The sequence below is a fragment of the Carassius carassius genome, chromosome 43 (genome assembly GCF_963082965.1).
Source record: "Carassius carassius chromosome 43, fCarCar2.1, whole genome shotgun sequence".
Classification (NCBI taxonomy): domain Eukaryota; kingdom Metazoa; phylum Chordata; class Actinopteri; order Cypriniformes; family Cyprinidae; genus Carassius; species Carassius carassius.
The window spans coordinates 24,046,464-24,074,011 of NC_081797.1; the positions used below are offsets into that span (position 1 = coordinate 24,046,464).

The 27,548-nt window shown below is 37.0% G+C and overlaps 1 protein-coding gene across 3 annotated transcripts in view; it reads right to left on the reverse strand.

Moving 5' to 3' along the window:
- The window catches only part of LOC132124628 (anoctamin-3-like), a 93,900-nt gene that overhangs the window by 36,564 nt on the left and 29,788 nt on the right, over nucleotides 1-27,548 (reverse strand). For all 3 annotated transcript variants that reach the window (XM_059535735.1, XM_059535734.1, XM_059535733.1), the window contains exons 9-13: nucleotides 14,347-14,402; nucleotides 14,112-14,233; nucleotides 11,696-11,830; nucleotides 11,425-11,521; nucleotides 6,546-6,606 (exon numbers count right to left, since the gene is read on the reverse strand). In XM_059535735.1, coding sequence (XP_059391718.1) covers nucleotides 6,546-6,606; nucleotides 11,425-11,521; nucleotides 11,696-11,830; nucleotides 14,112-14,233; nucleotides 14,347-14,402 — 471 coding nt within the window. The remainder of the gene's footprint in view (nucleotides 1-6,545; nucleotides 6,607-11,424; nucleotides 11,522-11,695; nucleotides 11,831-14,111; nucleotides 14,234-14,346; nucleotides 14,403-27,548) is intronic.

Genomic DNA, 27,548 nt, shown 5'->3' on the forward strand with positions numbered 1-27,548 from the left:
AGGGGGAACCCAGTCTTAAAATTATTAAAAGGATTTAAATTTAGTTATATTAACAAAGCTTAATTAAAATGCAAAATCAGTCAATAGTTCAATCAATAAAAAGTTGTACAAATTCAATGATAAATGAATAATAAATAAATTATAATATGTAAATCTAACTGACATTTTATTTTATTTATATTTATTATCAACTTATACAAACACCTTTTAAATTTTGTCTTGAACATGGGCAACAAAAAACTACACATTTTGGAAAATAAAGGAATTACTTTTTCTAACTTTGCCATTTGATTCTTTCATTTCTCCACTCAACAAGTGTTGTTGCATTGCTTTGTTTTAAATACTTTGGTCTTTTCCTTGCAGATTGTTGGTTTCATGAAGTGGCACCAAAATAGCCCCACAAGTCTGGATTTAATAGCATCTTGTAATCACAGATATATGTTCATCAACATTTTACACCAGCTTTGAATGTGCAACCATGATTTGTTTTGTGGTATCACAGGAACCGATTTAGGCACTAAAAAGGAATACTCAATACATCTAAGTAAAAATAAGATAATTTCTGTGAGGTTTTCATGTGAAATTTAACTGCTAATAAATAGTGAAAACATCTGAGTTCACATGCCCCTCTGTTCTACCAAAGGACTCTGTGACCCACTTTTGTTGAAAGCAAAAGAGCTGGAAGGGAAGAAAGAGAATGAGAGACCAAGAAGAGAGACAATGTTTAATTTTTAAAGCCCAGTCTTCTTGCTGAAAGCTGTCTTCGCATTTGAGCTCTCAGGATTTAGACTTGCAGATCCATCTGGGTCTCTCTGGCAGGAACAGTACGATCCATCAAAGTGTTCTAATAATACACCAATATGACTTTTGTCAACACTCCCCATAGTAGTGGACTCTTTGAAGAAAGGCACCAGATTCAACTTTTTATCCGTATTTAAAGATGATATCTTTCAATCGCAGAAATTTAGCGTTTACATTCCATCTCCATTAACACGAAAAACGACACACAACAAAAATAGCTCCGATCACAGCGTCCTCTATTCACCGGTAGTTGATGTCTGTAAATGGCATGAATAAAAACGTTGATGTCGGCTGCTTCCAAATTCCTGCTTCTGGTTCGAATGCAACCAGGACAATGTCCCGAAGGTGAAACTGGTTCTCGAGGAACCACCATGCTGGGGTGCGTTTCCTGTACAATTATGTATCTGTACAGGAAACCCTGTAACCCCCCCCCCCCACACCCCGATATAATTCTGTATTTAAACGGTACATACACAATTTTTTATTATACGATAAAAAAAGTTTTTTTAACGTTTAATCAACGTTAATGCACTGCTTTAATTGATGAACGTGCACACACAGACACACACACACACACACACAACACACACCACTCGCACACAGAGATCTGAGATCGTGCTGTGCAAAAAGTAGCATTCAGAAGCTCATAAACCTATGAGTGTTGTCACGCTACTTTTATTAATCGATACTGAATCGCTACATTATATTTCTCAACAACAAAGGGGCAAAATCGCTTCATTGTCTGCAGAGAGACAATTTACCCCCCCCCCCCCCACACACACACTTTCTTTCTCTCAAAATGGACATATTTCAGAAAATTTTTCATCACTGGATATAGCTTTAGGTCATTTAACATTTCTATGGTAAAACGTATTATTAAAAGTTGACTAATGTTAATTGATTTGCAGCTTCATCTTACCTCACTCTCTTTAACGTTAAACTGACGCTTCGCGCTCTGCTTCTGTGAACGGTAAACCCCGCCTACTTTGATCTGATTGGCCATCTCAGTCATTTTGACATTGACGAGTGCTGTTAGACCGAGGCTTTGATCTGAAGCACCTAGTATGTGCAGTGTTTGCACGTGCATCCATGCAAGTTAATTCTCAAACTTTAATAGTATTTGTAGCTCCTAACAGGCTGTGTGACTATGAGAAGTTATTACATCAAACTGTACGTCATTATACAGTTTTCCTTATTGCTTGCGTGCCAGCGATTATCCCTCTGCGTGCCACTGTTGGCACGCGTGCCGTAGGTTGCCAACCCCTGATCTAGGGCATTGTTAATGACGTCATGTCCATGTGGTGGAGTAATAACTCCTGCTAGAGATCTCTAAGATGCTGCTGTATTGAACATGGCACTTGATGACTAATTTATTGTTTTTTCCCTGTCATTTTGCTTTTTTGATGTTTGATTCATCGCATGTTCCCTTTTACGTCATACAGAATGGAAGATATAGATTGTACTGCATGTTATCATGCTATCTCTCAAGAGCAGTCGAAAGCTGTAGTTCCAACCACATAAGTTTGCGACGCTGATTGCAAATGTTCATTTGAACAATGGATTCTGGAAACACTGAATTGTTGAACTATGTTGGTAATGATGGAATTTAGTTGGCTAACGACAATTTTTGAAATGCACCCCTGGCTAGATCTTAGAACTACATTCTGCGAAAGGCCCTAATAAAAAAAAGTAGCCCAAAAATCACAAAAATGCATTTTTTTAACCAGGAACTGCAGTCTCTCCTGGGAAAAGGAGCCATAGACCATGTACCTCTCCAAAAGAAAGATTCAGGTTTATACTGTCATTTATTGTACCTAAAAAGGACGGAGGGCTGCATCCAATTTTAGATCAGAGGGGTCTAAACCATATTCTTCGAACATACAGTTTCCAGATGCTGACCCTCCAGCTAAGACCATCTGTCTCAAGTGCAGGGGATGACCTTCCACCTTAAGCCAGAGATTTGGATACCTTTGGTCTGGCCCTTGAAGGGTACAAGCTCATAGCTGGTCTCCCATCCAAGGTTGCTGAAACAATTCAGTTCCATAGTCCACCATGAGGTCTTAAGTCCTGAAATGGGACACTTTGCGTCATGGTACGAGCAACACCACCTCAACCCAGTCAACTTCCCTAATGGTTCAGTGCTGGAGTTCCTTCAGGATTGCCTTTAAACATGTTTTACCCCTGCTATAGTCGGGGGAAGTCTTGGCCTAGTGGTTAGATGGTCAGACTCTTAACCCAAAGGTTGTGGGTTGAAGTCTCGTACCGGCAGGGATTGCTACCTTCAATACAACGACTGTGGTGCTCATGAGCAAGGAACCCCCTACTGCTCCCCAGGGGCCACATCAAAAAATTATGGCTGCCCACTGGTTTGTGTGTGTGTGTGTACACACTTTTGGATGTTAAATGTACAACATTAATTCCAATTATGGGTCACCATACTTGGCCACACGTCACTTTCACTTTAGTTTAGGTCTTTGTGACTGCTATTTTAGCTTTGCCTGTAAAAAACTGTCGGTTAAGTTATGACTTAAGTGATGTCTTATAGATTTTAAAATATTGCTTATTACTTATAAAGCCCTGAATGGTTTAGCACCTCAGTATTTGAATGAGCTACTTTTACATTATAATCCTCTACGTCCACTGCGTTCTCAAAACTAATTTGATAATACCTAGAATATCAAAATCAACTGCAGGCGGCAGATCCTTTTCCTATTTGGCGCCTAAACTCTGGAATAACCTACCTAACATTGTTCGGGAGGCAGACACACTCTTGCAGTTTAAATCTAGATTAAAGACCCATCTCTTTAACCTGGCTTACACATAACATACCAATATGCTTTTAATATCCAAATCCGTTAAAGGATTCTTAGGCTGCATTAATTAGGTAAACCGGAACCGGAAACACTTCCCATAACACCCTATGTACTTGCTACATCATTAGAAGAATGGCATCTACGCTAATATTAGTCTGTTTCTCTCTTATTCCGAGGTCACCGTAGCCACCAGATCCAGTCTGTATCCTGATCAGAGGGTCACTGCAGTCACCCGGATCCAGTACGTATCCAGACCAGATGGTGGATCAGCACCTAGAAAGGACCTCAACATCCCTGAAAGACAGCGGAGACCAGGACAACTAGAGCCCCAGATACAGATCCCCTGTAAAGACCTCGTCTCAGATGACCACCAGGACAAGACCACAGCAAACAAATGATTATTCTGCACAATCTGACTTTGCTGCAGCCTGGAATTGAACTACTGGTTTCGTCTGGTCAGAGGAGAACTGGCCCCCCAACTGAGCCTGGTTTCTCCCAAGGTTTTTTCTCCATTCTGTCACCGATGGAGTTTCGGTTCCTTGCCGCTGTCGCCTCTGGCTTGCTTAGTTGGGGTCACTTCATCTACAGCGATATCGTTGACTTGATTGCAAATAAATGCACAGACACTATTTGAACTGAACAGAGATGACATCACTGAATTCAATGATGAACTGCCTTTAACTATCATTTTGCATTATTGACACTGTTTTCCTAATGAATGTTGTTCAGTTGCTTTGAGACAATGTATTTTGTTTAAAGCACTATACAAATAAAGGTGACTTGACTTGAACATAAAGAATTAAGAAAGAAATCAGATGTGAATCATTACATTAGGTTTATTGTCTCTTAAAGTGACTGCACCGAATTTACTATGTGCTGTCTGTGTCCATAATGTTAATCCAAGAAATCAAATGAAAGAAAATCACTCACTTTGTAGTTTTAACAATAATTAATCAAGAATTCATTAATGTAAACACTGAAGACACTAAAAATATATTTTAAAATGGATTATTATTCGTTTCTGTACCTGGACGCCTACAAATTTGGAAGAAAGAAAAACATTTGTTTAATTTATGTCTTTGTTCTATATATTTATTTGTACAACCTGCACCAGTCGGTAATGGTGTTGGAGTCAAAAGTGCCAATGAGGTATTCTAGCAGGCGTCTTTATGATTAAATAATATCATTAATTGTCTCTGGTAAAAGAAAACTGTTATTTTTCTTATGTCACTTGACAGCCTCTTTCTTTATCAGTGAATGAACAGTTAGAATCAATTGTTCCAAAGAGCCATATAAAGATAACTTGGGATTGCTTCTGCAGATAAATAAGTTTGAAAATCCCAAAAGTCTGCAGTAAGGACATATATTTAATTTGTATTTAAGGTTAGTATTTATTTATACACATTTTGTTCCATTCTAAGCTTCTAGAATGAGGTTGGTGGATTTCTGATGTGTTAATGAGTGGTCATCATTGTACTGCTTTTGCCTGAACTATAATTTGTTTCTGAGATGCCTGAGTGAGACTGGGCATTTATCCTGGTTTCTCCAAAAGCCCCCTTACCAAACAGTAGTATACTTCAAGTGTATTTTACTAAGTATACTTAAGTGAAGTTCAAGTATATTTTAAGTATACTTTATGTAGCAAGTATACAAATACCAGTGTTCTAGTAGTATACTTGTAAGTGTACTGTTTCAATACTCCTTGGGACTAAACTGGCCCACTTTCTAGTATATACAAGTATACTTTTAAGTATACTTTAAGTATAACTGTAGCAAACTTTGTGTACAAAATAGTTTACCTCTATCTTTGTGGTTTGTACTGCAATTATACTAAAAGTGAACTTATAGGTATACTGACACTTTGAAGTATACTCTCAGTAAAGTACTAGTTTAGTAGTTTTATACTGCAAGTATACTCATAGGTTTTCTTTAAGTGAACTTTACATCAACTTTAAGTATACTACTAAGTCCCTATTTAGGTTTTAATTTTTATATATTTTGTTATATGAATATCTGAACATCCAAAACATTCAAAGAAATAACATGTATCTGCTTGTTAACAAAAACATTTTATTCTAGCTTCATAACTTTAGTGTGAGTAACCACTTTAGTGTGGTTCGGCACCTGAAAAAACCTGCACAGTATATGACTATATTATAGTTTGTTAATGCAAACACTACTTTAGACATTCTATTTCAATTTCCTTCTACAGCACAATTAGCAAACTTTCAAAGTTTACTAAACAATTAGTAAACTTTCATAGATTGGCATTTCTTTCAGGTCAGCTGTTGTTAGGTTGGAGCAACATTTGTGAAGAACTTTCTGAGCTAGTGAATAGTGATACAGCCAACATATTTGTAACTAGCTATTTATACTTTGGTTTAATATAGCACAACTGAAGGTAAACATCTACAGCCCTATAAATCCCCCAGAGAACCAGCCATAGAGTCTCCTGCTCACATTACTTTCCTCTTAATTCACTCCAGGTTAAGTGTTTCTTTGGCTTTAGCCAGTCAATTAGCCTTTATAATGTACCCACAATTACCAAGCACCGACTCACCTGTGATCGCTGCTAGCGATCCTACAACACTTATCTATTTCCCTCCCTCTTTGTGTTCAGAAGAGTAAACTGAAGTTTAAGCACTTTTGAAATATTTAAATGTTTGGGCTGTAAGTGAGGTCTACTGTGACCTGATTGGATCATTTTTTGTAATGTGGGACAAAGCTGTGATTGATTACAGCTGCTTCTTTTGGACTTTTGAGTCAATCCTATTATAGCAGACCACAGACTGTTAGATTCTCATTCTGTCTTTGTCCAGTGAAAGAAGCCTCTTTTATAATTACTTAATGTGTACTTTAAACCAACTGCTGACCTGTCTGTCTTTCTGCTGGTGAAAAAGCACTGATTTAACTGAAAAGATTCAGACTCACCCCATATTGCCATGAAGATAGCAAAGAAGACTGTGCCTCCATTGTCAAAAAGATAGGTCACCTGGTGGACAGAAAAGAGGCAATGCATGTGAGAGCGTATAATTAGAAAATGAGTTAAATCTGCATGAACTGATAGAAATGTATACCCGAATGCAATATAATTCTTTTTTGATAAAAACAATTGCTAAATATCAGTGTTGGGAAGGTTACTTTGGAAATGTAATAGGTTACAGATTACAAGTTACCCTGTTTAAAATGTAATAGTAGTGTAACTTTTTCAATTACTTTATTAAAGTAATGTAACTAATTACTTTTGAGTACTTTTTGATTACTTTTCTAAATTTGTGAAAATTAAAGAATAATAAATAAAAGCATATACATCAACTTAAATACAGTTATCTAATAAGCATGTGACGTATTCTGTGTAATAAACTCCTGAAACATTGGTGTTTTTTTTAAACTGCTTTCTCTTTGTATATGATGATAGTTTTCTCAAAATAAGTAAAATACACATGAAGTGACACAGAGCAGTTCTAGAAATTAAGTTTATGTGCTCGTGTACTCCTATATTGAGGCGGCAAAGGTTGAAAACACTGCGAGCTTCAGTAGGCCTATGTGTAGTAAATGAAACCATGTCTTTGCCATTAATTTACAGGAGGAGCGGACTGGGAAAAAAATTCAGACTGGAAAATTCAAACTCATACAAACAAATTCATGGAAAAAACTATTTTTTTGTATGGACCTGACATAAAAAAAGGTTTAAATCTTTAATTTGGGGACATGCAAAATAATTAAAAGTTCTCTCCTTAGCACCTTCACTTCCATTTTTCTCTTCAGTCTCTTTATTTTGCCCTGTTATCCATCTCTCTCGTGACTTTAATACTCAAGATTGAACAAAACTATACTTTACAATACAATACTCTACAATACTACAATATCTTTATAGAAAAATCCTAATACTGTACACGAGTCATGTTTTTCCCTTACAAAAAATTACCATGCTTTTATTAGCCTATATAAAAGTAAAATAACCTTGTTTTGTTTTTGTTTTTTTGCAAATGGATTTGTATTTATTTTTAAATAAATACATTTGTAAAATAATTTTTCATTTTTGGTGATCACAGTTAAACAATAGTAACCATTTCTCTGGATTTATAGTTAAATATTAAAATGTTAATTTTCGTAAGGGTTGTGTTGTTGTCTGTCGTAGCTCCCCCTAAACATATGAAAAAAATCGGATTGTTTTTTTTCCAGATAAATTCCTACTGTAACATTACAACAGATAATAATGATGTCCTTTATATAGTATTTTGAGTGATGACTGATGAGCAACGTGCTGCTGATTGATTAAATAAATAAAAAAAACAAAGACAAAAAAGCATCTTTACAGATGAAACTGACCTGAAACCCTGAACAGTAGTTCTGCTTCTCTGCTCCAGCTGTGCGCTTCCACAGTACAGTCTATTCTCTCTCTCTCTCTCTCTCTCTCTCTCTCTCTCTCCCTCTCTCTCTCTCTCTCTCTCTCTCTCTCTCTCTCTCTCTCTCTCTCTCCCTCTCTCTCTCTCTCTCTCCCTCTCCTCTCTCTCTCTCTCTCTCTCTCTCTCTCTCTCTCTCTCTCTCTCTCTCTGGTATTGATTACTCTGAGTCTGATCCAAACCGTTTGGCGGAGGCGCAGAGAGCGCGCGAGTCATGACTAACAATTCATGACTTATTAGAGATTTAATTATCAAATGGCGGATTCGCAAATGATCGCTTTAGTACATTCGGCAGGCAATTATACAATAATGATATTAAATAGTGGGGCAAAATCGGCTGCCAGGCCACCGGGAGTTGTCCCGGTTCTCCCGGTGTCCAGTCCGCGCCTGATTTCCACAGACACGCAGAACGTGCAGGAGTCATATATTGCATTTTTGGGGCTTAATATTCACAGACACTAGTCGATGTCATGTTTTGATTCAAGTGTACTGACCTACTTTTGATTTAGTCATCCAAAATGTGGCATATTCCATCCGCGTTAGGCATTTTGTTTTTATGACTGGATTCTACGAACCAGACTGTGTTTCCGCATCACGGAAATTATTAGGGCGATATGTCTCAGAATAGTCAGTGCAATTTGGGAAAGAAATCAGTTAAATCTGTATGTGGATGTGTGTAAATATTCAAATGTAATCCCCTTTGTAATCGTTAAAAATTTCATAAGTAACTGTAATTTAATTACTCATTTTTTCGTAGTAACTGTAACTAATTACAGTTACAATAATTTTGTAATTAAATTACGTAACGCCGTTACATGTAACTAGTTACTCCCCAACACTGCCAAATATGTAAATGTGTTAGTGAAACTACCTCATGGTTAGGTTTAGTTGAAGAGTTAGTGGTGCAAGTTCATGCTTTTTTTATTACAAATAGTACCCATAAAAAAAGAAAAGAATAATACTATAGCATAAATACTTAAAATTGCAACAAGGGTAATATTCATAGCCCAATATGTTCCCTTCCAAGGGAACCATATGCTGTGTCATGCTGTCATGACACTGAATGAACTCACATAGTCTAATCTCAGTCACATATTGTCCTATCCTAACAAACCATACATCAATGGAAAGCTTATTTATTCAGCTTTCAGATGATGTAGAAATCTCAATTTCAAAAAAAAAAAAAAAAAGGAACCATATGATTGGTTTTCTGGTCCAGGGTCACATATGTAATTAAGAGAAATATGACTTAAATCAAGTGCCAAATTGCAGAACTTGTGCAAACATATCAATATCTGTATAATTTTGTTTGGATGTTTGTTTTGTTATTGACAGGAAAGTGTGCAGCACATAATTACAGATTCACCTAAATGTGCTCCCAGCAGCGTGGGCAGCATCAGGATGTTTTCTAACAGTATACAATACTCATGTGTTTCAAACTTACTTTTACCCCAAGCAAAGAATGAAAAAGACTTCAATATGAGAATATCCAACTCTTTAGGCTTTAAGGAGTATTCATTCTGATATTGATTTGCATCAGTGAAGAGAAAGAAAGCATTAGCACAGAAAGACCACCTACTCACATAAGCCTTGAACCAAAAGACAAACTTTGCCAGCTACATAATTCAGAAAAGCCCAAACATATCACAACACTCACAAGACTTCATTGAATGCATGGTGTGTCTGACAACGAAAACATTTACTCAGTGACAGTAAATAATTAAGAAATGCATGTAGTACAAGAGACCTCAAGAAGAGACCCCAGAATTCAGTGCAAGGAGTTTGCAATAAAGTTTCCCAAATTCTCTTGAGATAAACATAAACAGCTTTGGCAAAAAGGGTTATCAGATAGTGTGCTTTCCATGACTTTTAGATATCCCCCATTAGTTAAAGACTATATAGGACTATAGAGTTATAAATGTGGGCCTAAAGGTGGAGATAGGGAGGAGGTGGGATGCTGAACAAATATAATGGGAGAGAAATAAACAAATCTACTGCTTATACAGTATACTGTACCCTTCAAACATGATTGACAGAATAATGTTAATAAACTTCTTCTGAGCCTGCATTATGATCTTCCTTAAGAAGCAGGTGATAAGACAGAGAAAGAGTTGGTGGTCACCAAAGCTCCAGTGGTAGGATGCAAAGGACTTAATTGGCATGTGTCAAATGACTCTCCACTGTGATATACCTTTAGAGTAGAAAGCCAAACTGATCCGTTGCTCGGGCTTCCCATTGGGAGCTTTGTTTATTGAGGAGGCGGAGATTTTGGCAGAGGAAGTCTTTGCTGTAAGTCATGAGGAACATCTGAGGTCTTGGCAGGAGGTTTTATGTACAGCGCATATAGTTGTTTATTTAACCTGCGTGGAAAGAGTATTTGACATTTAATCCTTTTGGATAAGGTAGGAATGGCAAGACTTGTATGGGGATTTTTTCATCAGAACTCCTGTTGAGTGAATTTTGAAGTGAGTTTGAAGAACCATAACAGATGTTTTTGAAAGCAGAAGAGTAGCAGGCAGATATTAAATCACTGGTGGGTCGTAAAAATAATCATCAGGGTTAAAGATTTTCCCAACATAGATTTTCCCAACATAGGACACAGATGTTTCTCTGGATGTGGGTGGGACCAGTAGGAACAAATTGCTGAAGGTTTAAGGACAGTAGCTTCCAGACTCATGACAGTAGTGGGTTACCAAGAAAGAACTGACAACATTGTCTTTTGAGCTATGAAAGAGCAATCTTTAAGCAATAACACTCCAGGATTGGCCATAATTGGCCAGGAACCAATTATGTATGTTTTATTCAGATATTAGCCTCTCTCATGTCACCACCATTTTTTAGTCCTTAGTACTGGCTGCACAGCCTGGGCAATCTGTCTTTGGTTTGCATGTTGAAAATCCAGGACCAAACACTAATTTAAAACATATGAATATATTTGACTTCAGACAAAACATTCTTTCCTAATGAGTCTAGAAAAAAAAAAAAACAGTCATTCTGTAATCAAATGTAAACCATGTCTTTAGACTAAAACATCGAAGAGAAACAACTTTTCAGCAAAACAAATTGTATTTGGATTAAAATGTCTACAGGAAAAGAATCTTTATTTATCGAAACACAAAACCAAGATGTATTGTTTTCTTGACCTTTGAATTTTCATGTTCCCACATTTCCAAATTATGATTTTATTACAAGGACAGATGCCAAGACACAAAATGGCACAAGTAAACTGAATCAATGACATTATCAGGATCAAAATGGGTGGGACACTGTGTTTGAGGAGGACCATTCGAGTGGCTGACTTATATTAAACCAAAACATTAAAAATCTGTCAGTTTGACTAATCTTCTCAAATTGCCTAAGGGGTCTTAAGTTGTTTATTCCAGTAGAAGGTGGATGTACGGTACCTTTGCATAGACACAGCTGTCGCTCAGCGTCCAAGAGCTGCAGTTGCCTTCACACATGGGGCACATGATGGTGGTGTTGGCCTCACATATCTCTTTACTGAAACACAACAGAAAAACGAATCTGAATCAGTGCTTTATTGGGGAAACAATGGACACTGGTGAATGAAAATGGCATCATTACAGGTAAACTTTGACATATGGACTACTGGGACCTGGTCCAGGCATACTGGGGGTTATTCTGAAACAACAAAACATACCTGCAGGGACTAACCTTACTTGGCTGGAGTCCATGGTGAAAAGCCCATAGAGGAAGACAAAGAGGCCGACTAGTGCAGCAGGGATCAGCATACCTGTATACCAGCCCAACCAGGCAAAATACAACCCAATCTTCTCCCCAAAGTACCGCCTATGAAAGATCGGCAAGAAAAGACATTTATTGGGGTTCCATTCATATTTATACCAGCTAATAATTTTGATTAACATTACTGTATATGCAAAGGAAAGCCTTTGGCTTGATTGGCAGAATGGAAGGCAAGTTCTCAGGAAATATACTGACACTATGTCAGAGAGATGTGCTGCTGTAATTGCTGCAAAAGATGGACATGCCAAACATTAAAGTTAAAAGTGGATAAAACAATACAAATCACTTAATCTGATGAATTATATTTATTTATTGATTTAATTATTAATATATTTTTATTTTATTTTTTTTGTGCTCAGAGGAACCATCTGCATGTTTCATGAAAATTATGAAAAAAAAGGTCAATATTTTCAGATCTGTCAGGTGTTCTAATAATTTTGGCCACCACTGTAAATATTCTACTGTCCAATGTTCATAGTGACTAGATTATTATTTAGTAGAAACCAGTATGTGTTCTAAAACTACAAAAAATTAATAAATTTGATTTTTTTTTAGTTCTAAATAAGTATCTCAAAGTGTCCAGTATTTATATATTTACTTAGTAAAAATCAATATGTGTTTTTAAGACTACCAAAATCTAAACTTATTTTATTTGGATATGCTAAAAAAATAACAAAACAACAACAACAAAAACAAATACAAATGAAAGAAGAAAAAAAATATATAATAATAATAATAATAATAATAATAATAAATAAAATACATACATATATACATACATATACACATACTTAAATACATACAAAGTACATACATGTATACTTACATAAATGAATAACATTTCGTTGCCTATAGATAGATAGATTTTGTGTTTGTGGTCTTGGCAGAACAGATCTTGCTGCTACTGCCAATACATTTACAACAAGCTGCTTTGAGCATGTAAGAAATACTGTTACTGCACACATAACATACATGAAATAACCCCTATACAGTATATATCATAAATTAATACCCCTTAGCAGATCTATACAGGTGGAGCTGGGGATGGAGGAGGGTTTCTGAAGTGTGTTGCAACTGCTACAGCAAGCACTACCCAAGTATGCGCGTGTTGAGCAGTGAGCTCATTGGCTACTGATGCAAAAAGAAACCAATCGTCTGTGCCATGTGATAATGTCATTAAATCAGATTGCATTAGACCTATCAGACTGTGCCATCTAGAGTTTCATGACAGAACTTTGGATTTCTTTTCTGCTGATGTCAACTTGTCCGCGTGGGCAAAATATATAATCTTAGCCAATCTAAGCAAACTTTATTTAAATCATTGCATTGTAAAAATGTCTTTAATAAATGAATATATGTCACAAAAATAAGAGCACACACACACACACACACACACACACACACACACACACAATGACCCTATATGCCCCAGATACATAGGATAGATACATAAAGTAGATTAACAGCAGGAAAGACTCAAGGTGACTAAAACAGGAACATCCATTCACTTAAAACATACCAGGTCTGGACGGTTACATCATTCTGAAAATGGAGGGTGACCTTACTCTCAGAGAGATGCTGAGTCTGCAGATCACCATCGCAATTATTTTTCTGTCTCCACTTTAAGAGCTGAGGGATCTAATTCAGCTTCAATATACATATGTTATGAGCCTGAGACTGCATTTTCTCTCGCTCTGTTTGTCTACAGCAGAGATTTACACAAGAAAGTCGCGGTCAGCCATACCATTACAGTCCTGCACATATGAATGAGTTAGTGAGATTAACTGTTCTCACACAGCAAATATTTCCTTTCAGGATTTGACTGCCTTTCTAGTCTCCGAGAGCTTTTTAGAAACAAAGACTTTTGAGAAAGCCTCAAACAAACAGACTGAAAGCATTTATGAAGACTAGGCTCTTAGGCTTTATTCACAAGGCACTTAATTGTGTTTTCAAAATTAATTAAAAAAATCATATGCATAGTAAAGCATTGTAAATATCTGGCTCAGATCATCACAGTTGTGTTTTGTGCCTACTGGCAGTTTTAGTTTCATATTTCAATATTGGTTTAAAAAGAGTAATACCCATTTATTATTAATATTTATGCAATATTGATTCAAACATTTCTTTCTAAAGCTACTTTTGTAATGCTTTCCAATGCTTTTCTCATCTAACGCAATACGCAATTTCTCAATCACCAAATAGATATTAGTGCTTAACTGAATATGAACCAATGTGTCCAAAAGTGTCCAGACACTTCTATATTATATATACTGTGTTATATTATATAAAAGTTTTTCTTCTTTACTGCTGTGTGTGTGTTTCCTACCGTATGAGGTCTAGAGGCTGGTATTTGTACCAGATCCCCCAGCGTGCCCATCTTTCGTACAGAAGGTGTCTGTGGTTTTGAGCCCCATGGGTTTTAATCGGATGTCTGCTTTTATAACTTCCCTAGAAATACAAAAGCAAAGTTTGCCACATCGCACACAAACACTTCATCAGTAACAAAAAATCGAGGTAAAAAACAACAACTTGTGACTGGTAATAAATTTCAAGAATTTTACCTCATGTGGAGGAAACGCTGCCTCATATGTGCTGTTGCCAAGTAAGCGATTAATACCTGCAAAATAGATGGAAACACAAAAAAACAAGCATTTTCTAACCTTTTTTTAAAGAAACTTTCATAAACACAACCTATCATTTCACATTAAACATTGGCCATCATCCCAGACACCACAAATGGAAGGAAATAACAGAAAATAATGAAAAAATGCAACACAACAAAATCCATAAAGATACATTGTGGGATGTTTCAAATTTTCAAATTGTACACAACACACATTTTGATTACAGAAACAGATGGGTTAGTTAGGGTGAGGTTGGGAAATCAACCAGGGGTGCGTTTCCCAAAACCATAGTTGCTAACTAAGTTAGCAACTTTGTTGGTTGCAATGCAATTTGCCATTGCCAACCAACTAAGTTGCTAACAGGTTAGCAACTATGGTTTTCGGAAACGCACCCCAGAGCGACTAGTGAATGCCCAATTCTTCTAACCAGTCAAGTAACTTATGTATTAAATATTAATAAAGTGCACTACATATTTATAGGAAGGGCCTCAGTTAACTTTCTATTACCCATATATATATATATATACCTAGGGTATCCTCTCCATGAGATGTACAGTGTTATATATGCATCGTTTACACAGGTCGTATATTCTGAAATACTGTATGATGTTTGAAGTATTGCAAACGCAGCACAAAATAAATAAATAAATAAAATTACACTATTCATGTTTTGGCACAGTTAATATATGTTAAGAAATAAAATCACACTGCTTTTCAATTAGTTCTAGCGGGGTGCATCTGACTGCATTTATTTTGTGATTTTACGGGTTGATTAACTTGCGGCTAACATGACATCCATCCTCCTGCATGTTTGGCTTCTGGCAGGAGACTCATTTACAAACAGATAACAGCAGAAGTGAAATTGGCCTGCTGACGGCAGAGACGAAAGTACAGCAAGGGGAGATGCTCGGGAAAATAATGACTGAGAACACAAATCATTTTCAATAAAATGGAATTGAGAGCAGGCACAATCCTGTAAATGGTGGCGGAGCTTGCCTTTTCAATATGCAGGTGCAATGAGCGCCTGGATAGTGTGAGCTTCAGCAATTGGATTAAGCCATATCGAATAGCTGTAGGAGAAAACTGATGGAAAATGGCTCAAAATTGTCAAGATATATTTATTTAGTTAAAGGTATTTTTATGAGGAATATGCAAAATACCAAGTTAGTCCCAAGCGGACAATAAAACAGCAATAAAAAAGTAACAATACAACTCCGGTTTTTCTGTAGCTTCTGTAACAGTGGAGAACACTGAGATTTTATATTGTTGACTAGATACAATAGTTCATGAATTGTTTTATTTAGTCATCAATATGGAATTATAAAATATATCTGTCACTTAAATATTTCCCTAGTCCATTAAAGGCTGGCTAATATGGCAAAATATCCTCTTTGGCAGATTGCAGGTGTTAATTTCCCAGTTTGTTGTGCAAAAACATTCATATGAAAACAGAAGAAAAAATATTGCTGTAATATCAATGTAATATTGAGCATTTAACTCATATTGTCTTTTCTGTTTCTATACTGTATGTAATTATTAAAACATTTACAACACACTAAATGGATGAATCTCACAAAACAGCCCAAAGCACTTCTTGGTCTAATCCAGATATTTAAAAGAAAGATAGAAACAGCGGTCCGTCATTACTGTTCTCTTGCTGTAGCTGCTGGAGGTACAATGTCAGCACCAAAGGGCCGTTAAAAGTGTTGTGTGTTGGGATCAAACAAACATAGGAGTCTCCACAGACCGCTGAGGACACGGTGGTTAACTTTTACTCTCGAAGGAAATTTCCCGAAAAAAAAGGGAAAAGTCCTATACAGCTGTGCTAACATTTTACACCGGACTCGACTGCCTTACAAACGAGGGTCAGTTCAGCGCTTGAGTGGTGCAAATATTGCTTCTGATCCATGCCAACACTTTGTACGCAAAGGTCCAGACGTCAAAACGTCCAGGTACATTACGTACTATACTATAATGTACATTACGTGGAAAATAATGTGTTTTTATTTAACTTAAACCGCATTAACACATTGCATTACAAAAATACGCAAAACAAAGTTCTTTGAAGCAGCGTCATATGACCCCTTTAATACTGTAAAGCTGCTTTGACACAATTGTTATTGTTAAAAGCCCTATATAAATAAAGGTGACTAGACAAGTTCCATGTAGGTACAGTTCTAGGATAAGGCGGGTTCAATCTCCGAGCCCCCTTTAGAAACTTAATAACTAGGTAATTTCTGCCGATTGGCCGGCCAGCCATGAGAGAATGATTCGCTCATTCTCTCGAATGACTGAGTGTGAAAGGGATTGGGCCCTTGTTCAACAACTTCCTAGCTGGAGGCATCTGTTGAGAATAGCCTCCTTTTGGAGGCCACTCCCAACTGCACGCTTGATAGGAGAAGATGAGGAGTTGTCCAGGGGGCCGCAGCTCTGACACAGCGATGGGTTACCCTGATAAAACACTGGCCCAGGCACAACACATGGGACGGAACACGATTTTTGAGCCAATATTGGAGGGGACACTCGCCATCTGGGAGTCAGAAAACTCTTGGCTGAATTTATTCTCAGCAAAAGATGCTCCAGATGGCTGAGCAACAACGACTTGTGAGTAATAAGTTCCCATTCTGATCCAGCTATCACCAGCCAGTCATTGAGGTAATTCAAGATGCGGATTCCCTTTTGTCGTAGAGGGAGAAGAGCTGTGTGCCTACATTTCGTAAAAGTGCGATCTGTGATGGGGAGCTTTTTGAATGTGAAAGTATGTGTCTTTCTGATCTACAGGCAGTAAACTAGTCCTCGTTGCATATTTGCCAAGGATCTGTTTCAAAGTTAACATTCTAGTAGATCCCGCCCACTTTCCAAGATGGCAGCTTATCCTTTGTCCTGTTTAGTGTTTGTTTGTTTTAACTAGTTTTAATTTGTTTTTTAATGGATTTTAACATCTTCTCAAACTATTTTTTGCCTTAAACAACGTTTGGTGCAACCCAATTGAAAAGTTGTGGTTTACCACACAACTTATTAACAATTTTTAACTGGAGAACTATTCCATGTGCTGTGTTAAAACAGTTTGGCCCTTTAACTACAAACCATCTGCTGCTGAGCAACGCGTTTGCCTCGATCTATGTGTTCATCATGTTTGGTGTAAAGCTGTATCACTCTGACTTTACCAGTTACAGCCTGGGTCTACATTAATTACAGCTTGGCCTCCTGCTTTAGCCTGGCCTCCATTCCATCAGCTACCAGCTGCAGCCTGGGTCTTCACTAGCTATCAGCTATAACCCTGGATCTCTACTAGCTACACTCCGAATACCCTGCTCTGTTTCGTCAAACTATACCCCGGCTACCCTGCTCTGTGGTGTGCATGTCTATCATGGCAATTATGACTCTTGCCTTGCTGTTTTTGCTCTGTCTGCCTAAAATCTCAGAGTATGAAGTGCACCGGGAGGTCCCAGTGAGTAACTATAACGTTTCTTCAAATGCATTTTATATGTTATCACGGTCAAAGATTACTGGCTATGCACAGGATCTAGTTGGCAGTCAGGGGAGCTGGATGTATGACTGGAGCCTGTTTTCACAACATGGAGACTTGAAGCATCTTTTAAGTCTTCTCCTTTTAAATGACTGTTTTATTCCATCAAAAAACTATTGGCCCAAAATCACAATGAGAGGGGACTTTAAAAATTGCAGAAAGCACTGTATGTTGAAATGTATAATTACACTTATGTTGCTGATGTCAGGAAATGTGCAACCTAACCCAGGTCCTGTGACAGATATGATATCTCTGCAAACCCCTGCTGATTATTTAAAGAGGTCAGGTATTGGTTTTGTGCACATAAATGTAAAAAGTCTATTACCAAAAATTTATATGGTCAGAATTTGGGCCAAATCGACAAATGTTGATATTATGGTGCTATCCGAGACTTGGCTGGGTAGATCCACTCCTGATAGTTACATTTTTATATAATTTATTTCGAACTCATCGTCGTGCTAAAGGTGGAGGAGTGGCGATCTATGTAAAAAATAGTTTACAGGCAACAGTACAATTATCCAAGTCTGTGCCTAAACAATTTGAATTGCTAGTGTTAAATATTGAGTTATCGCAGAATTATGTTTTGACAGTTGCGGGATGCTATAGACCTCCTTCTGCTCCAAAGGAAACATTGTCCTCATTGTCTGACTGTTTGTCATCTATAAAATATACAGAATTGGCTTTAATGGGAGACTTAAATTGGAATTGGCTAACATCTGCAAATTAAATCAAATTAAAAGTTTTTGTGACTCAGCGAATCTGACTCAAATTATAGACTCACCTACTAGGCCAAATCCTAAACATCCTGACAAGTCTACGCTTCTTGATTTGTTTTTAACAAATGTGCCGAAGAAATACAAAGCTACTGCTGTTTTTGCAAATGATATGAGTGATCACTGCGTTATTGCAGGTGTGAGAGATGCCAGGATATCTAAATGTAAACCGCGTACTATAATTAAGAGAAATCTGAAGTCATTCTGTAAACAAGCCTTTTGTATTGATCTTAATCTTTGTGACTGGGCCAGAGTGAATTTGATACCAGATCCCAAAATAGCGTTGAAATATTTTATGTCACTATTTTTGAATATTATAAACAAGCATGCACCTTTTAGGAAATATAAAATTAAAGGCCGTGATAATCCGTGGTTTTCAGAGAAATTGTTTGATTTAATTCATGACCGTGATCTTGCTTGGTCAATGGCAAAAAAATCCAAAAATAGTTCAGACTGGCAAAATTTTAGGCACCTGAGAAACAAATGTGTCTCTCAAATACGTAAAGCAAAATCAGATTTTTATGTAAATGAATTATGTGATAGCTCAGCTAATCCCTCAAAATTTTGGAAAGTTATAAAATCACTGTCTTCTGATGCTAGGGATACTGTTATGCCAAATATATTGAAGTTAAACGATAAAATTATTACAGACAAGAAAAGTATGTTAGATTCCCTGAATCAGCACTTTATATCTTCTGGGTTGTTGTTTGACCAATCAACAAAACATCAGAGACAAGAGGATGACTCTTTGTCTTGGGAAAATCTACTTATTGATTTTGATCTTGTTTGTATTGGAACAAAGGAGGTGTATGATGCTCTAATAGGGTTAAATACTAAGAAATCTGCTGGTCCAGATGGGTTGGAACCATACTTTTTAAATATTGCTGCTGAACATATTGCAGAACCTTTGACACACATTTTCAACTTGACCATTGAAACTGGATTAATACCAAGTGTTTTGAAGTCAGCATATGTCACTCCTTTATTAAAGGGTGGTGACCGATCAAACCCAAATAATTATAGGCCTATATCTAAGCTGTCTGCTTTAGCCAAGGTTTTAGAAGGGCTTATAAGTGACCAGTTAAAAGACTTCTTATTAACAAAAAATATTTTACATGATTCGCAATCGGGTTTTCGTAAAAATCATAGCACTGTCACTGCCACTATGAAAGTGTTAAATGATTTTATAAGTGCTATTGATTCTAATCTTTCAAAAGCATTTGACACAGTTGACCACTATGTTCTGTCTCAGAGATTGGTGGATATTGGAATGTCTCCAAAAGCTGTCAAATGGTTTGGCAACTATTGAGTGGCAGAACACAAAGTGTTCATGTTGATGGTGTGTCCTCAAAATCATTATTTATACAAAATGGTGTTCCCCAGGGGTCCATTTTGGGTCCCATTTTATTTACTATTTATATAAATGACTTGTGTATCAAATGCTAAATGTCATTTTTATGCGGATGATACTGTTTTGTATTGTTCTGCTCCAGCCTTGACAAGTGCTATAGAGGATCTGCAATCTGCCTTTATAATTATTCAGAAGAATCTTCAGAAATTGAGACTTGTACTAAACTCTGATAAAACGAAAATGATGTGCTTTTCTAAATCAAGGAAAACAGAAGATGCTAGTCAAATTGCTACACTAGATGAGAAAGTAATTGAACGAGTATCAGTCTATAAATATCTTGGTTTCCTTTTAGAAGAAAATTTGTCTTTCAAACAGTAAAGAGTAAAGTAAGAGTAAGAGTAAAGTTGGGTTTCTATTATAGAAACAAAGGATGTTTCTCTTTTAGTACAAGAAAAACACTTATACAAACAACATTTATGTCAATGCTGGATTATGGTGATATTTTATATATGCATGCAAACAAAGTTTCTTTGAAAATGCTGGATTCAGTATATCATGCAGCACTAAGATTTTTGACTAATTCCAATTTTCGTACTCATCATTGCAACTTGTATGAGAGTGTTGGTTGGCCATCTCTGCACAATCGCAGGCTGGAACACTGGTATATTTTTCTTTTTAAGGCCACACTTGGTAAACTGCCTCCTTACTTATGTTCTCTTCTGACTCCAAAAGACACTACCAGGAAGTGTAATCTTAGATCATATGGCCAAATCATGTATGATATTCCACGAACGCGAACTGTCTTAGGTGAAAGTGCTTTTAAAGTTTTTGCACCTTTTTCCCGGTATAAATTGCAGAATAAGCTAAAATTTGACTATTTACCGACAATGACACAATTTAAAATGAGGATAAAGAACTATTTGAGTACTAAATGCACATGTGCTGTTACTGAGTGCTGCTGGTGAATATGTTGAGATGATGTTTAAATTGCCAAAATGTCTTTTTCTGTTAAATGTTTGTATATGTATTTTTAAATTGGAACTATTATTCTGCCGTCTTGGCCAGGATTCCCTTGAAAAAGAGATTCTGAATCTCAATGGGATTATTTCCTGGTAAAATAAAGGTAGATAAAAATTCTGAATAGCCTTCGCATGAGATTGAGAATTGGTCTGAGCCCATCATCTTTCTAGCGAACAAGGAAGTAGTGGCTGTAGAAACCTGACTCACTGTTCACTAAAGGGACCATTTGTACACCACCTTTTTCAAGCAATGTTAGCACTTCAGACCGAAGAATGTTGTCATGTACAGAAGTTTGAATAATAAATGGAAATAATATGGAGCGAGTAACCTCAGTTACATCGGTGACAGCATTCTACTCCGATCCGCCTAGAAGAATTGAGCTGCTTGAAGTAATGATGTGCACTGTTCCTTACGTGTAAATACACTGGTGGATCAAAGTGCTACAGGGGAGTGAGCATGCAGGACCTGTGCCAGAGTGGGATCACTCAAACCCGGTTGCTCAGCTCTGTGACTGCAGAGTCAGTAAAGAGATGGTCTCTTCACTGAAGGAGGAGAGTCTGGTGAGATGGTGCTCTGGGCCGACTTAAATAGCAGTTGGCTCTGCACTTTTTGGCAGGCTTGCAATTGGTTTGTGCAGCTACAAAAACTTTAACAAAATAAGGCCTCAGTAACATAGTAAACAGGAGCACACACGGACCGTTGGCTAAATGTCTGATGCATATGGGACACAAAAGTGGAAACGCTTCAGGAAATGTCGAAGTTGTTATCGGATTGGTTGAATTCTACCGGTTTTCCGCGAGACGTGTGTGTCACGTTCTTTAACGTTCTGCCTGGAAACAAAGATGACATGGAGCCAAACCCCCTCACGAAAGAAGAAAGCCGTCGTGTTTACAACTGTGACGAACAGCGCTTATCAGGATCAACCAAACTCCTGATTTTCAAAAGTATGTGAAATATTTAAAGTTCGCGGCATAGAATCTTTAAAATACGTCCGAGAGTTTTACACACGCCTCAAAATGTGACGATGAACGAAACAAACTGTGACTGGATGTTGAACGTGTCGGTCAAACGGCCTCATGGGCGGGTCTTGACCAATGAAAGCTGCCATAAATTCCAGACCTTCAGTTTGAAGGTCTGGCTATGCAAGGTACCTTTTGACAGGGAACTAGGAATAGTTCTTCCAAAATTATATTATCATTCACTATGTTGTTCCAAAATCATTTTATTTAACTCTTATAATGGAGACAGGCAGTGATGTTATTTTATATTTATGCCAATTGTGTAAAAGTGTATTTGTCTCTTTGCAGAGTAGAAGTGCTCTTGATTTACAGTAATCATTCTGAAATATGAAAAATTTAATAGGCAAGTTAAATTAACTATGTTTTTTTATATTTCCTTGGGAGTTTGTGTCTTTTTAAAGCTTTATTTATTTATTTAAGGTTTCGTTCTTTGTAAAAGCTTCAGTTCCAATTCTTTGCATGGTGCATGGAAAAGAGCAACTTCATTTGGAAAAACGTGAGTGAAAAAATGATGACAGATTGTTCATCTTTGGTTGAAATATTCATAAGCTTTTCAACTCTCAGATTCTATTGATCTTCAGACGTCTGAAAAACAAAACAAAAAAAAAAGCTGTGATTGGTTTAAAGGGACAGTTCACCCCCCCCCAACCCCCCCCCAAAAGTCATATTTTATTTTAAGGGCCAGTTCTCACAATTAACCATTTATTAACTATGACTTAAAATTTTAATTAAATTAAATGTATGCATTTAGCAGACGCTTTTATCCAAAGCGACTTACAGTGCATTCAGGCTATCAATTTTTATCTATCATGTGTTCCCGGGGAATCGAACCCACAACCTTGCACTTTATATCTACCCATTGAGCTACAGAAACACTTCTGCCTAAGTTTGAAAAGTTACAAAAAATGTTTTTATTTTTTATTTTTTTTTATTCTAATTTTCTATTAAAATGAAGCATCACACAGAAAAAAAAGTGAAATTGAAATGGGAAATACATGACTTTACCCACATTTCTACAAAAAGTACCTGCAGTATTTATAAATCTTACTGCAGTTTCCAGTTGAAATAGACATTTCACTTTAAAACTTGCTGTGAAACATGCTACGTGCTACAAACACTAAAATGTTATTTTGCATCCATTTTGTACACATAGGCACATTATTTATTTATTTATTTATTTAATTATTATTATTATTATTATTTATTTTTTTCACAAAACTGATTTCTTATGTTAATCTGCATCTGCAATGGAGAAAAAATATATTTACTTATTGTGTTTGCTGTTTACGTGTCACCTGAAAAGTGCAGCAAGATGTACCTAGATCAACATATTTCAGGTTTGACAGAAATATTGAGGCAAGTAGAGGCAGAGTCACATATTTCCAATGAGCCTGGATTGGGATTTACACAGAAAAGGGTTACTTTTATTGCAAATTTTACATAAAACACATTATTTCTTACATTATGCCACAAACACAGCTACTATCTAACCCAGAACATTTCTTTAAGGCTTGAGAGCCTGAGGTCAACTACCAAAGATGCATTATTGACTGTTACAGAAGAGCTTTTTGATAAAAACTCACAGTTTAAAAGTTAGGTTTCATTTTCTGCAGATGTTTTGAGTTCACTAGTAGGACATTGAGCTGAGCTGCAGTGGCATGATTGAGTGCAGGGATTTATGGGGGATTTAGAGTTCTTCTCCCTATCTGATCCGGTCTGAGCGAGTGGGCGGTCACTGGTATTAATTTATTAACATGAAAATCCCAATTGCAAGGCCAGCTTTAATCAACAGAAAACCACAAGAGCAAGCAGACAAGAAACCCAAATAAGAAGGGCATAAGTGTGATAACAAAATGAGAGGACAAACAGAGAGATTATTGGTATTCAGTGGCATTCAGTTAAAAAGGTCAGAGGGATATGGTAGGTTGTTACAGATAAAACTATATCACTACATCTCTTCAAATATGGATTAACAACTATTAAGAAATGTATTGACAATGGGTGAATTTCATGAAAACAGCAGTATTATATGATTTACTCTTAAATAAATGTAAAGGTAACTTGACTTAACATTTTGACTTATTTATTCAGTTTTCTTTTTAATTTTAGTTTGTTTTATTAATTTTGTTATGCGCTTTTGTCCTTTGTAATCAGTTTTTTTCCAATATTGTGTTAATTTGATTTTCTTTTCAGTTTTATTTTCTGTATTTTTGTGTTTTATTTTATTTATTTCAGTTCTAAATGAACATTTTTCACAAAAAAAAATAACTCTTTTAAGTTTGTGTTTTGTCATCAGCTTTATTTCAATTAAGCAAAATAATGTTTTAATAGTTTGAACTGTCAAATAATGACCCTGAAGCATTTGATTCTGAGGAAATGTTTGACCTGGATATTCTTGGATTCAACCAAATTTGTAAGCTTCTTAATAACCATTACTTACATTACATTTACATTTACATTTATTCATTTAGCAGACGCTTTTATCCAAAGCGACAGATGAGGACAGTGGAAGCAATCAAAAACAACAAAAAGAGCAATGATATATAAGTGCTATAACAAGTCTCAGTTAGGTTAACACAGTACACCTACAGTAGCATGAGATTTTAAATAATATAATATAAAGAAAATAGATAGAATAAAAAAGAATAGAGCACGCTAGTGTTAGAGGTCTTTACACACACACACACACACACACACACATACAATTGCATAATGAATGAAAAGAAAATAGAATATAAAAAGATTATAAAGGTAGTTAGATTTTTTAAAGAATAGAATTAGAATAGTGAGTGTTAAAGTTAGAGGGTCAAATAAAGATGGAAGAGATGTGTTTTAAGCCGATTCTTGAAGATGGCTAAGGACTTAGCTGTCCGGATTGAGTTGGGTAGGTCATTCCACCAGGAGGGAACATTTAATTTAAAAGTCCGTAAAAGTGACTTTGTGCTTCTTTGGGATGGCACAATCAAGCGACGTTCACTTGCAGAACGCAAGCTTCTAGAGGGCACATAAGTCTGAAGTAACAAATTTAGGTAAATGGGTGCAGAGCCAGTGGTAGTTTTGTAGGCAAACATCAATGCCTTGAATTTTATACGAGCAGCTATTGGAAGCCAGTGCAAATTGATAAACAGAGGTGTGACATGTATTCTTTTTGGCTCATTAAAAATTAATCTTGCTGCCACGTTCTGAATTAATTGTAAAGGTTTGATAGAATTGGCTGGAAGACCTGCCAAGAGGGCATTGCAATAGTCCAGCCTGGAAAGAACAAGAGCTTGAACAAGGAGTTGTTCAGCATGTTCCGAAAGAAAGGGCCTGATCTTCTTGATGTTGAATAAAGCAAATCTGCAGGATCGGACAGTTTTAGCAATGTGGTCTGAGAAAGTCAGCTGATCATCAATCATAACTCCAAGGCTTCTAGCTGTTTTTGAAGGAGTTATGGTTGATGTGCCTAACGTGATGGTGAAATTGTGATGAAACGATGGGTTTGCTGGAATCACAAGCAGTTCTGTCTTGGCAAGGTTGAGTTGAAGGTGATGGTCCATCATCCAGGAAGAAATGTCTGTTGGACACGCTGAGATGCGAATAGCAACCGTCGGATCATCAGGATGGAATGAGAGATAGAGTTGAGTGTCATCAGCATAGCAGTGGTATGAAAAGCCATGTTTCTGAATGACAGATCCTAATGATGCCATGTAGACAGAGAAGAGAAGTGGTCCAAGAACTGAGCCCTGAGGCACCCCAGTAGTTAGATGTTGTGACTTAGACAACTCTCCTCTCCAAGATACTTTGAAGGACCTATCTGATAGGTAAGACTCAAACCATTGAAGTGTGGTTCCTGAGATGCATTTTGCCAGTAGGGTTGATAGGAGGATCTGGTGGTTAACCGTGTCAAAAGCAGCGGACAGATCAAGCAGGAGAAGTACTGAAGATTTGGATTCCGCTCTTGCCAGTCTTAGAGCTTCAACAACTGAGAGCAAGGCAGTCTCAGTTGAATGTCCACTTCTGAAGCCAGATTGGTTGCTGTCAATGAGGTTGTTGTGTGTGAGAAATGTAGAGACTTGGTTGAACACAGCTCGTTCAAGTGTTTTTGCAATGAAAGGAAGAAGGGAAACTCGTCTGTAGTTCTCTAAAAGAGATGGGTTGAGGTTGGGTTTCTTAAGTAGTGGAGTTATACGTGCCTGTCTAAATGATGAGGGAAAAACACCAGTGTGGAGGGATGTGATTAGAAAGGATGAGTTTTGAGACTTCTGCCTCAGAGAGTGAAGAGAAGGATGTAAAGTTTGTAAAGTGAGTGTAAGTTTGCTGGTGATATGAGCTTGTCTGATTGTGGTGTGGAAAACTGTGCACTAATGTGTTTAATTTTATTAATGAAAAACGTTGCAAAGTCGTCAGCTATTAGAGATGAAGCAGGAGGGGGAGGAGGAGGACAAAGAAGTGAGGAAAATGTTTTAAAAAGCATGCGAGAGTTAGACGAATTGTTAATTTTGTTATGGTAGTATGTCATTTTAGCTGTGGAGACATTAGCAGAGAAAGAAGATAGGAGTGACTGATACACATTAAGGTCAGTAGTATTTCTGGATTTGCGCCACACCCTTTCAGAAGCTCTAAGCTTAGAACGGTGTTCGCGTAGAACATCAGATTACCAAGGGGAAGAAGGGGTGTTACGGGCTGGCCTGGAAGATAAGGGGCAAACAGTGTCTAAACAAGATGTAAGAGTGGAGCAGAAAGTATCAGTAGCACTGTTAGCATCCAAAGATGCAAACAGTTTAGGGGAAGAAAGTGAAGATGAAACCATTGCAGAAAGCCGGGAGGGTGAAAGTGTGCATAGGTTACGTCGAAAGATGACATGTGGAGGGGTAAGTGAAGTGTCAGGGACCATGTTGAGGTTAAGAGTGAGGAGGAAGTGATCCAACGTGTGCAGTGGAGTAACTAGAACATGATCAGTAGAGCAGTGTCGTGTATAAATAAGATCCAGTTGGTTGCCTGATTTGTGAGTAGCAGTAGTTGACACTCGGTTGAGATCAAAAGAGGCAAGCAGAGTGTGGAAATCAGCATACAGAGGTTTATCTAGATGGATGTTGAAATCTCCAAGCATATCTAGGGGAGTACCATCCTCAGAAAAGGTTGAGAGCAACACATCTAATTCATCCAAAAAGTTACCCAGTGGTCCTGGGGGTCGATAGACAACTACAAAATGTATTTTAAAAGGGTAGGTAACAGTAAGTGAATGAGATTCAAAGGAGCTGTTGATACCCAAAGATGGTAAAGGATTAAATTTCCAATCATTAGAGATGAGCAGACCAGTACCTCCACCTCTTCCAGTCAAACGGGGGGAGTGGGAAAATGAGAAATTATTGGAGAGTGCTGCAGGTGTAGCACTGATTTAACTGCTTCTGACAAAGGGTATTTCTTTACATTCTCTTGGCTGGTGCTTGAACACACTTTACTGT